Source organism: Chiloscyllium punctatum, chromosome 23 (assembly GCF_047496795.1).
Source record: "Chiloscyllium punctatum isolate Juve2018m chromosome 23, sChiPun1.3, whole genome shotgun sequence".
Taxonomy (NCBI): domain Eukaryota; kingdom Metazoa; phylum Chordata; class Chondrichthyes; order Orectolobiformes; family Hemiscylliidae; genus Chiloscyllium; species Chiloscyllium punctatum.
In genome coordinates, this window is record NC_092761.1 from 51,634,669 (window position 1) to 51,647,864 (window position 13,196).

At 41.9% G+C, this 13,196-nt stretch overlaps 1 protein-coding gene across 3 annotated transcripts in view; it reads right to left on the bottom strand.

Moving 5' to 3' along the window:
* Window positions 1-981: 981 nt before the first annotated feature.
* Window positions 982-13,196, bottom strand: part of aplp2 (amyloid beta (A4) precursor-like protein 2) — a 219,861-nt gene continuing 207,646 nt past the window's right edge. For all 3 annotated transcript variants that reach the window (XM_072592988.1, XM_072592987.1, XM_072592990.1), the window contains 3 exons: window positions 8,835-8,906; window positions 8,286-8,441; window positions 982-1,711 (listed from right to left, as the gene is read on the bottom strand). In XM_072592988.1, the coding sequence (XP_072449089.1) occupies window positions 1,610-1,711; window positions 8,286-8,441; window positions 8,835-8,906 (330 nt within the window). In that variant the 3' untranslated portion in view covers window positions 982-1,609. The remainder of the gene's footprint in view (window positions 1,712-8,285; window positions 8,442-8,834; window positions 8,907-13,196) is intronic.

A 13,196-nucleotide genomic window follows, 5' to 3' on the forward strand; every position in this document is an offset into this window, starting at 1 on the left:
GCTGGGTCTACATCCTGGAGCTCCCTTCTGTGGGTTTACCTGCGCCACACGAAGATTCGTTAGCACCTTTGTGCATATCCAAATATTTGAGCCTCTTTTCAGATAGAATTTCTTCTCAACTCCATTTCAACCCTTCTGCCAATTACTTGAAATTACACCCCCTCATTATTGATTACCCCTTTTAATAAAGGAAATAGATCCTTCTTTATTCTAAGCCCCTCATAATTACATCTCTTTCATACTTCACTTCCTTCCTGTATTTCACAAAACAGTCTTCCTTGTATAATGTGGTCCTCTTTGGAGGGAAATTAGCTTCAGAAGCAACAGATGACATCGAAGCAGCAAGTGAATGGCATCACAACCATTTAACACCCTTTAACACTGTATACATGTCACTTTTCACAGTCATCAGTCAACAATCAATGATTGGTCTACAGTCAACACAGTGTCCTTCCCATTGTTCATGTTGGGAAAAATATTCCTCAATATATTTGCCAACTTCTGTGTTCCTTGCTGAACAACTTTGGAAGAACTAAGTAAGTCCAGACTGCAGCTGAAGCAGAAATTGACTCCACTCAAACACAAGAAACGTGGTGTTATACCAACTGCATGACTACACATCTCATGGCCCCTCTTTTCCAAGTTGCAGGTCCAAATGGTTATTCTGTATTAATGAATACTCATGTCAAATTTATTACAAAAACTCACCTCCCAGGATGGTTACTTTCATTGCCCTTTTCTGTTTCCCACATGGACTTTGTACAAGTCCTCCTGTAAAAAGGTTCATTCAAATTACAATACATGGGCAACATGTAAGACTTTCAACCAAATATCTTATCCAGCTAACAAATCTTGCCCAGTCCACAGTTGGGAAGGCCAGTTTGTACTTTTACCTATCCAACCAAGTAATTACACAGGTTTCTTCCAGTAACAGAACCAGGCAAAGTCAGATGTGAGAAAATACAACATGCAAGGACGTGGTACATTTCTGGAAGTAAAGTTTATTGATGAGTTTGCCCTCAGTAGCCCTGCAAGTTAAAGCTACCACAGTAATACAACTGAAAAATGTGCATATTTTGACAAAACAAATAAGGGATGTGCAGGGGAAACAAGCCACAGGTTTTCAGAACCTCAGAAATTGCGACGTGAATTTACAATTACACAGACGCACAATGAAAAATGGAATGATCACTTCCTGGTCAGCTGCCTATCACAGTGTTAACCATTTAAACATAGATTACAGCAGAAACTCCTGCAGGTTCCATGAGATAAATCAGTACAAATCCCCTTCACATATGGTGCTCCATTAAGTAGAAATCTACAGCCTCTATTTATAGATCTTTGTGACACACAAATAAAACTGATTTACAATAATTTTAAAAAGGAAATAACTATATCATCATCAGGTAATAGACTTTCTTACGATTATACATCATATATATTGTATTACATTTCAAGCCCATTTAAAAGAATGGGAATCTTACAATCTACAGTAATAAGTGTTTTACACTCTGAATTGTGTATGTGAAATGGAGACCTCTAAGATTACAGTTCAGTAGTTGGAAGGTTGGCTGAATGTGTTGCATTTGGCCCGATTTAGCATCTGGTGTTAGATCTGCATCTGCTCCAGATACTTGTAGGTTGGGTTTTCATAACCATGATTTTGCATTTTGTTCAGGTGGCGCTCCTCTGGAGTCAACATGGGGTCAACCTGTAAAACCAAAGAACTTACTTATACAGAATATATAACTCCACTTTTAGCTGTGGAAACAAACCAGAAGAGTTAAGACTGAAATTCTGAGAGAATAAGATGCTCACATACTGGCATCACTAATTTTTACGTCTTTGCTAAGTTGGTATCTGAAGAACTGCTGCTGTATGATGATAGAATGGTTAAGATTACAAGCCAATAAGTGATTATGAACAGATTATGGTAGATCAAGCAAACACAAAGATTTGTGATTGCTTTCGATACAAGACAGAAGTGCTTCTTTCTTTTTTATTCCTACAAAATCAAAGGAACTTTACATCTAACAAGAAGCTTGTGTTTATCAAATTAACTAATTTGACCAGTGAAATTCAGTTCCCTGAATGGTCACAATACCAAAATGACCCAAAGTGGATTGACTGTCTTAAATTTGACATAAATAAGGTTGTGTATGTTCTGTGTACATAAACTAGAAGTGAAAATGGCACAAGGGTAGTTTTGGGACAAACAGAAGACAATAAACTGCACAGAACTTAAAATAGTGAAAGCACAACATCTCAGTTGATCTGGTGGAGCCCACTCCCAGTTGGCTTCATAAAAGTGAAGGTCAGAAATGAGCAAGATTTCCTTCTCTCAGCCTGCTTTCCCTTTCCTATTCTCTTACCTTCTCAACCCTTTCTCTCTTTTACACAACTTGCCCCCTCCCCCACTCTCAAATATCCTCTCAGTTGGTCATTCTACCTATCCACCAGCATTACAGATCCACTATCAAATATTTCAGATTGAACTGAAAATGGTTAAGTTTCTTTTTTTCCAAGCGAGACTTAAATACAATCAATTGCCACTCATCGGCAAGGAACAGCTAGTAAATCCCCTCCACCCTGTGGTATGACTCTCATCATCTTCACATCCTCTCCAATGCAAGACTCTCCCTGGAAGCTTCCTATTTCCAGAGCCATGCTCCAGTCTCTCCACCCAGTTCCAGGCCTCACGCTGTTTGGTGCTTCGCCAATTACTGATTAATTCCCTCTTATGTTTGCTGCTGCTAAGTTTACTGGTGAACCTACAGCACAAAAAATGGGACAGAAAGGGCTTCTGATTGGAGGAGCAGCACCCTGTACAATCTTCCACTTATACTTAGCTGTGGGGTTAGTTAAGAAGGATTTGTCAGCTAGTTTGCGATGCAGAGTAATGCCAACAGGATGGGTTCAATTTCTGCACCAGCTGAGCTTACTGTAAAGGACACTCCTTCTCAGCCTCTCCCCACACCTGAAGCTTGGTGACGTCCTATAACAATCTCCAGTCATGGAGACCTCTCTCATGAGACATCAGCCCTGTGGTCCAGTAACTTTACTTTTACTGACATGCATTTGAAACTCTGGCTTCAGATTAAAACTCTTACTTAGATTAGATTACTTAGTGTGGAAACAGGCCCTTCGGCCCAACAAGTCCACACCGACCCGCTGAAGCGCAACCCACCCAGACCCATTCTTCTACATTTACCCCTTCACCTAACACTACGGGCAATTTAGCGTGGCCAATTCACCTCACCTGCACATTTTTGGACTGTGGGAGGAAACCCACGCAGATATGGGGCGAATGTGCAAACTCCACACAGTCAGTCACCTGAGGCGGGAACTTATTTTTAAAAAAACAGAAAACAAACTTTCCACTTCAATAACGCAGTTGGCTCATTGGTCCAGTGGTGTCTTTCACACTTGGGTCAATGCAGTATGTGAGAGAAGTCCCAGGTTCATATCCCAGATGAAGCAGAGGTTTTCACAGTTAGCTCCCTTCAGTATTGGTTGGTTAGCTCAAATGGTTACAGTGTGGTACTAATCCCCATACTGACCTGGTGTAGCATTGCGGTTTGCAAGTGGCACTGCAGGATCTATGTTTGGCATTGCTTTTGTACTGCATGGTAGCTCAGTGGTTAGCACTGCTGCTTCACAGCACCAGGGACCCGGGTTCGATTCTAGCTTCAGGTGACTGTTTGTGTGGAGTTTATGCATTCTCCCCATGTCTGCTTGGGTTTCCTCCCACAATCCAAAGATGTGCAGGTTAGGTGAATTGGTCATGCTAAAACTGCCCATTGTGTAGGGTATTGGTCAGGGGTAAATAAAGGGTTTGGGGGAATGGGTCTGGGTGGGTTACTCTTTGGAGGGTCGGTATGGACTTGTTGAGCCGAAGGGCCTGTTTCCACACTGTAGGGACTTTAATTCTATGTTTTTTTTCTGCAAATGATCCTACTTTGTAATGTTATGTAATTATTTATTTGTTATGAGAACTCTATGAATGAATTTTAAAGTTATGAGTAGAGTGTAATATACCATGTTGTGTCATATGTAGCCCACTGGGAGTAGGTTGGGCTCTTCCCATCTAAAAGTAACACAAAACCAAGTTTGACTGCTTATCTGTTGAATTTTGTAAAAATTACAAGATGAAAATTTGTAAAGAAAGAATTTGAGAGCCAGAAATTTGAAGACTCAAAGATAACTTTGAAAAATCTGAAATGAAGATATGAAATTGAAATCATCCATGCTTATGTTGAAAGTTAGAGAGAGATTGGGAAAAAGGAAACAGAAATAATACAAATGGAGACAGTCATGAGTCTCAACAGGTATCCAAAAAACAAGAGAGAAATTAATATGAGTGGATGGCAAGATGAATAAAGGGCTCAAAAAAGAAAACGGCTTTGCTGAAGGGCACAGAGATCAAAAAAGGCCCGTGATATTTGTTTACTCAATATTCTGCCATTGGGAACAGATTCGTCTCATACCTTCACTAAAATCACTCCCAACTTTGCACAACTTTATTTGTCCCCTTTAACATCTCTGCTCCAAAGAGAAACACTCCACTTTCACTAATGTCTGCACTTCACTGAAGTTCCTCATCCCTGATACCATTCTTGTATGTCTCCTCTGCGGCTTTGCTGAGGAATTAACATCCTTCTTGAACATGGTGCCCAGACTTGGATACAGTATTCCATCAGAGACTTAACCAATGACCAGGTTTAGCAAAACTTGTTAGTTGTGGTACTCTATCCTTCACGTTAAGTCAAAGAAACAGTGCAACCCTTTCTTGATGCAAACCTCCTGCATTTTCTCCATATTCCTGCACACCATTATGCAAATAACCATCCAATATCCTTTGAATGCTTCAATTGAAGCTGTCGCCTCCACCACATTTCCAAGCAGTGCATTCTGAACCCTAACAGCTTACTATGAGAAATGTTTTTTGTCACATCATTTTAAATTGATGCCCTCTCGTTTACAAGCGGAAACAGCTTTGCCTTATCTACTTCGTCCAGGCAGTTCATGAATTTAAAAGCCGCAAGCAAGCCTCCTCTCAGCCATTCCTCTCCAGGGAGAACAGTCTCAACTTCTTCAATGTATACTCTTGGTTGAAGTTTCTCATCCTGGAACCATTCTAGTAAATTGCATTGCACGCTCTCCAATATATTTGCACCTTGTCTATAATGTGGTACCCATATCTGCCCACAAAACTCCAGGTGAGGTCATAGAATCCCACAGCACAGAGACAGTCCCTTTCACTCAAACTAGCACATGTCAACCAAAATGTCCATCGCCTCCAACCCCATTTCCCTGCACTTGGCCTATATCTTTCTAATCTTTCCTATTCATGTATCTGTCCAAATGCCTTTTAAATGTTGTTAATGTACCCGACTCAACCACTTCCTCTGGCTATTCATTCCATATGCATACCACCCTCTATTAAAAAAAGTTGCCCCTCAGGTTTCCTTTTATTCTTTCCTCTCTAACCTCAAACCGATGCCCTCTGGTCCTCAATTCCCCAACCCGGAGTGCATTCACCCTATCCGTGCCTCTCATGATCTTACACACTTCTTTAGGATCCACTCCCAAGCTCTAAAGAAAACAGCTTGTCCAATCTCTCCCTATAACTCAGACCCTTGATTCCTGACAACATCCTTAGAAGATTAAGGGGAGACTTAATAGAGACGTACAAAATAATACATGGCTTGGAAAAGGTGGATGCTAGGAAATTGTTTCCTTTAGATGAGGAGACTAGGACCCGTGGACACAGCCTTAGAATTAGAGGGGGTCATTTCAAAACAGAAATGCGGAGACATTTCTTCAGCCAGAGAGTGGTGGGCCTGTGGAATTCATTGCCACGGAGTGCAGTGGAAGCCGGGACGCTAAATGTCTTCAAGGCCGAGATTGATAGATTCTTGTTGTCTAGAGGAATTAAGGGCTACGGGGAGAACGCTGGTAAGTGGAGCTGAAATGCGCATCAGCCATGATTGAATGGCGGAGTGGACTCGATGGGCCGAATGGCCTTATTTCTACTCCTATGTCTTATGGTCTTATCCTTATAAATTTCTTCTGCACTCTTTCCAATAACATCCTTCCTAGAGCAAAGTGACCAAAACTGAACACTACTCCAAGTGTGTTCTGTACAACTGCAACATAATGTCCCAACTTCTATCCTCAATGCCCTGACTGATAAAGGCCAGTGTGTCAAAAACCTTCTTCATTGCCCTGTCTAACTGTGACTCCACTTTCAGAGAACTGTGAACCTGAACTCCAATATCCCTCTGTTCCACTACACCCCTTAAAGCCCCACCATTCACCATAAAACTCCTGATTTGACTTTCCAAAATGCAAGACCTCACACCTTCTCAGCTCACTTCCCCAACTGATCAAGGTCCTGCTGCAATTTCTGAGAACTTTCCTTACTGCTCACAATACCGCTTATTTTAACGTCATTATCAAACTTACTAATCATGCCTGACAGTGTCTTGTACACATTCATAATCCTCTTGTACTTTATGCCCCTGTTAACAAAGCCCAGAACACTGGATGCTCTGTTTACTGTTTTCTTCACCGGTCCTAACATCTTCAATGATCTATGCATAGATTATCCATCATCTGTGCAATGTGTGCGTAGATTATCCTTCTTCAATGATCTGCTGCAGATAAATTATACTGAAAATACAAATCATAGTGAATACAGGGACAAAGAAGAGACAACTGAAAATTTGGAAGTTAAGACTTTGAAGAGATGAACATACAGGAAATGGAGTTTGAAGGAGGAAAAGAGACACGAGTGGGAAGGGATATCAGGAAGTGTTCAGAGATGGCATTAGTCGCAACAAAACAAGTCCACATGAGCCCAAAGTTTAAACACCTTGTTTATCTTTTCTTAAATTTACATGTCAGGGGTTCAGAATATTATTCCCCTTACTCCCCTGCTTCCACTAACAAATGTTGTTATTTTTGTTTGTTTTCAGGTTAAATTATGAAGAACCCTTCCCAAATAGTTAACATTTCTCCATATTATCTACTTCCAATGTTACTGGTTTTCATTTCGAATTTCTCCAAATTGTTTTTTTGCCTCCAATTGTAGGTGGCACATAGCGCTGGAGACCCGGGTTCAATTCCCACCTCAGGCGACTGACTGTGTGGAGTTTGCACATTCTCACAGCGTCTGCATGGGTTTCCTCTGGGTGCTCCGGTTTCCTCCCACAGTCCAAACATGCACAAGTTAGGTGAATTGGCCATGCTAAATTGCCCGTAGTGTTAGGGGCAGGAGTAAATGTAGGGGAATGGGTCTGGGTGGGTTGCGCTTCGGCGGATCGGTGGGGACTTGTTGGGCCGAAGGGCCTGTTTCCACACTGTAAGTAATTGAATCTAGTTTTGCCTGACAGAATATATACTCACTTGTCTTTATTGACACAAGTAAATGGAGGGAAACATTCTCCATAATTTCTCATACCTGTGCAGCTACCTTAAATATATCAATACAAATGAAATCAGAGCTGAATAAATCCAATACATAAGATATATTTAAAACAAACTAGCTTTTTACATGTGAAATATTCTGCCACGTTGTATCACAGAGCTCCTGCCCCATACACAGCTTCCCCCTCAACACACAACTCCAACCACCCACCATGCACAGATTAGTGTGGTGGCTCAGGCAGATCTTTTACACAATGAGTGTAGGACAGTGAGTTAGGCTGTGTGCATGGTACTCTTCCTTTATTTCGGATGTCTTAGACACACAACATTAGGGGTTGATGTGGTACAAGATGACGCAGCCCCAAATGACAGCCTTTGAGTTCTACTTTGCCTGGAGTATACAACAAATTCAGAACCTCACTTAGAGAAACAAAGAAATGGCTGGCTCATAACAAAATGATTCAATGCCAGCAGGGAGCACTTATCAGAAAACATCTTCTGATAATGTAATTATTGACTTCGAATTGCTATATGCTGAGATGCTGGTGAGAGAGTCCATTCCATAATCAGTGGGTACTATGTGGGAAAAGCATACAATTCAGCATTGGGTGCCAGTGTGCGTTCACAGAAAGGTTGGTTGTGGAGGGCACATGGGTAGGCAGGTGGGGTTGATCAGTGTAAGTGTGGGGATTGCATGGTGGGTGATTGGAGTTTCTGTTGAGGGGGAAGCTGTGTATGGGCAGGATATTTCACTTCCCAGTGGGAGATTCTTCTGGCATCCTTAACGTTAATCAAAATTAAGATACCGTCAAAACACAGAGACATACAATATTAATTCAGCTTACACTGCTCACCTCTACAATGCCATGGCTGATAGTGCCATATTGCCTCTTGCGCAGCATCACCAAGCTGATGACAATTACTGTGGCTACTGCAACTGCGATCACTAACATGCCAATAAGAGCACTGCTACTTAAACTGAAGCCGTCTTGAATATTCCCATCAGTGTCCTGGAGAAGCACAAACATTTAGCACATTAGTCTATCATGGCTCTCTCCAAATTTCACAAATATTTATTATTTTAGCTATATGCTAGGAGAAAAATAAATGAATTCACACCTTTGATCAAATTAAGCATGAGCGTAATTAAAATTAGTTGGAATTGTCAAGAAAGGGCAAGTCAAACTAATCATCATATCCATTATTACAAGTCCTTTTTTAGCACAAAGATTTTGCATCAGAAGTGTACACCATTTCATTAGTAACAACATTACTTCCTAAAGCAGATACACCTGGTGGAGTCATTGGGAAAAATGAGTAATGGAAAAAAAAACATAAACTAGATTCCATAATCTGAATCAAATCTCACACAGGGTCTTCTGACCAGGAGATGCTATTCATACCATGTTGTCTTCTCCACTGACACGTTCTGCATTGAAAATCATCTCTTTCACATCAAAACTTTCATCAATCACCTGAGAGGATCAAGAGAACAACAATTAGAGTTAACACTTAAAATTCCCATGAAGCTATTCCTCCTGAGTTGTTAAATTAGCTTCAGGAATCCAAGGAATAGAAGCAAGCCATTAAGCCCCTTGAACTTGCTCCACCAATAATCAGATTCCAGCTAATCTGTAAATCAACCTATTTATACTCCTTATTGACCTTATGTTCTGGAATTCACCAACTAAGGGATAGTTTCTAGTTAGGAACATAGGCAACAGGAGTAGACCATTCTGTGCCTAAAGCCTGTTCTACCATTCCACAAGATCATAACTAAACTTTAACCTAACTCCACATACATCTTTTTGGTCCATAACCCACAATATTTTGTTTACAAAACCAACGCAGTTTTAAAATTAACAACTGATCCTGCATCAATTGCCATTGTGGAAGAATGTTCCAAATCTCTACCACTCTGTGTGTAGAAATGCTTCCCAAATCTCTTCTGAACAGCCTGACCCAAATTTTCAGACTCCTCCCTCTTGTTCTAGAAACCGAAGCAATGCAAGTAGTCTTTTTCTGTTATTATCTGGAAGATTTCAATCAGATCACCCAGAGAGAAAACAGGCTTAACGTGCATAATTTCTCAACAAACCTTAACCCCTGAAGTCCAGGTATGATTCATGAAAGGCCAATATATCCCTCCTAAGGTGTAGTACCCAGAGCTGCTCCTAGTACTCAAGTGGGGTTGAACCAGTGTTTTGTATAGCTGCAGTATAACTTCTGCATTATTGTTCTCCAGTCCTCTCGATATATACAGACCAGCATTCCATTAGCGCTTTTGATTATTATAGGCCTGGTAATTATAGGCCAGTGAGCCTTACATCTGTTGTGGGTAACGTGCTGGAAAAGATTTAAGATTAAGGATTGTCAACATGGTTTTGTGAAGGGTAGGTAATTAACCTTATTGAGTTCTTCAAGAAGGTGACAAAACAGGTGGATGAAGGTAAAGTGGTTGATGCGGTGTATATGGACTTCAGTAAGGAGTTTGATAAGATTCCATACTATTGTAGCTATTGTACAAAATACTGAGTTTCAGGACTGAAGGTGATTTAGTGGTTTGGATCAGAAATTGGCTAGCTAAAAGATGACAGAGGATGGTGGTTGATGGGAAATGTTCATCACGCAAATCAGTTACCAGTGGTGTGCTGCAAAGATCTGTTTTGGGTCCACTGCTGTTTGTCATTTTTATAAATGATCTGGAGGAGGGCATTGAAGGATGGGTTAGCAAATTTGCAGATGACTTTAAAGTAAACCGAGTTGTGGATAGTGCTGAAGGACGTTGTGGGTTACAGAGAGACATAGATAAGATGCAGAGCTGGGCCGAGAAGTGGAATATGGGGTTTCATGCAGAAAAGTGCGAGGTATTTCATTTCAGAAGTAGTAACAGGAGTGCAGAGTACTGGGCTATTGGTAAAATTCTTGGCAGTGTAGATGAACAGAGATCTCGGCGTCCAGATGCATAAATCCCTGAAAGTTGCCACTCAGGTTGGTAGTGTTGTTAAGAAGGCATATGGTGTATTGGCGTTTATTTGTAGGGGGATTGAATTTCAGAGCCATGAGGTCATGCTTCAGGTGTACAAGACACTGGTAAGGCCACACATGGAGTAGTGCGTACAGTTCTAGTCACTGCATTATAGAAAGGATGTGGACGCTTTGGAAAATGTTCAGAGGGGATTTACTGGCATGTTGCCTGGTATGGAAGGAAGGTTTTACAAAGAAAGGCTGAGGGAACGGGTCATTTTCGTTGGAGAAAAGAAGGTTGAGAGGTGACTCAATCGAGGTGGATAATCAGAGCGTTAGATAGGGTGGACAGTGAGAGGCTTTTTCCTCGGATGGTGAAGGCTAACACCAGGGAATATAGGTTTAAATTGAGGACTGTTAGATTTAGGACAGATATCAGGGATAGTTTCTTTACTCAGAGAGTAGGAGGGGTGTGGAATGGCCTGCCTGCAACAGCAGTAGACTCGCTGATGTTAAGAGCATTTAAATTGGCATTGGACATACGTATGGATAATAATGGAATGGTGTAAGTTACATGGGCATCAGATTAATTTCACAGGTCGGCACAACATCGAGGGCCGAAGGGCCTATACTGTAATGTTCTATGAAATCCATCTGCCATAGCTATACCTATTCATTAAAAGATTATAGGAAACAGGAACTAGCCCCATGAACCTTGTCTGCCATTCATAGGATCGTGGCCAACTGGACATTCCGTATTTCCGCTTTGCTGTGTTTTCCTGTAATTTGATTCCTCTACTGCGTCATACACAAGGCCTCTGCCCCATAGCTCACCGCTTTTAATATGAGACTATGCCCTCTGGTCCTGGACTCTCCCATGAGGGGAAACACCCTCTCAGTATTTACCCTGTCAAGCCCCTTAAGAATCCTGTAGGTTTCTATAAAATCAAATTTCATTCTTTTAATCCAGTGAGTCGAGTTCTAATCTGTTTAACCTTTTGCTCATAAGACAATCCCTCTATACTGGGGATCATGTCAGATAACCTCCCCTGAACTGCCTCTAATAAATAATTGGACTAAAATTGCTCTCAGCACCCCAGATGTGGTCTTACTAGCACCTTGTACAGTTCAGTAACACTTCACTACTCTTATATTCCAACTCTCTTGAAATAAAGGGCAACACCCCATAGCCTTCCTGATGACCTGCTACACCTGTGTGCTAGACTCCTTGACAATCGTTATCCCTTTGTAGTTTTACGTTGTCATCTACACTGTCTTAAATGTTGCCTTACTTTGTATCATCAGCAAATCAGATATGTGACTTTTCATGCCAATATCTAAGCCGTTAATAAATAGTAGGAATAATTGAGGCCCTAACATAGATCGTTGAGACACCCTACTGGTCACATCCTGTCAATTTAAGTACCTACCCATTATCCCTACTTTTTATCACCTGCCACTCAGCCAAATTCTAGCCAAACTCACTATAATCCAGTGCCCATCAAATAGTGACAGAAAAATACAGGATATAAAACAATTACAAATGCTGTAAATCTGGAACAAAAACGGAAATTGCTGGAGGGGCTCGGCAGGTCTGGCAGCATCTGTGGAGAGAGAAGGCGGAGTGGACGTTTTGGGTCTAGTGACTTCAGAACTGACAGAAAAGTTCTGGACCCGAAGGTTAACTCTGCTTTCTTCCCAAGGATGCCGCCATACCTGAGTTTCTCCAGCAATTTCTGTTTTGTGCTGCTCCACTGCAGAAACCACAATGAAGTGTTACCAGGTACACGGACTTTTGCACAGTCACTGAAAGACTGTTTCCTGCCAACCTCATGATCTAGCGTTAGATTAATCACTGCCCCAGTAGCCTATTTCAAACATGCTGTAACTGCTTCCCTGATGGTAATTAGTGAAACAGGCATATGCAGCTTAATGTGTAAGGTAATATACTATCGGAGTACAACTGGTTTTGGCATTGTGAGATCTCAGAAGCGGAAGGGAGTGGAGTTCTTTGATTCAGCGATGTTAGTCAGTTACAAACCTCCTCGAATCCCGACAGTGTGGAAGCAGACCACTCAGCCAGTCGAGTCCATGCTGACCCTCTGGAGAACGTTCAATCCTGATGCAACCTCATCCCCCAACACAAGCCCTGCAGTTCCCCATGGGTGACCCACCCAAACCTACACATTGTTGCACAGTGGTGGAACGTGGATGAAGCAGAAGTGATGGCCCAGTGGCATTATTGCTGGGCTGTTGATCCAGGTGCTAAGTTCCGGGGTCCCATGTTCAAATCCCACCATGGCAGATCATGGAATTTAAATTTAGTTATAAAATCTGGAATTAAGAGCCCAGTGATGACCATTGTTGGAAAAAACCCATCTGGTTCACTAATGCCCTGTAGGGAAGGACACTGCCGTCTTTACCCGGTCTGGGCCGACATGGGACCCCAGACCCACAGCGACGTGGTTGACTTCCAACTGCCCCTCTGGGCAATTAGGAATGGGCAATAAATGCTGGAGTCATAGAGTCATACAGTGTTGAGGGAAAGTGGATGGAATTTTTGCTGGGTGGCCCCAGCAGGGGTCAGGTTGATTTCTCAATCTATTGTGACCCATTTGATCCTTAGCTAGATCTGTGCTTGCAGTGGCCCACTGGTTAAGGGCCTCTTTATGAGGAAGGGTGAGGTGGTAGAAAATAGGACAAGGTTTCTGGTTTTGATGCTGCCTTAAGTACAGGGGTTCCAGACACTGGATGGAGGATAGTGAAGGCGGCATTTGGTATGCATGCCTTTCCTGGTA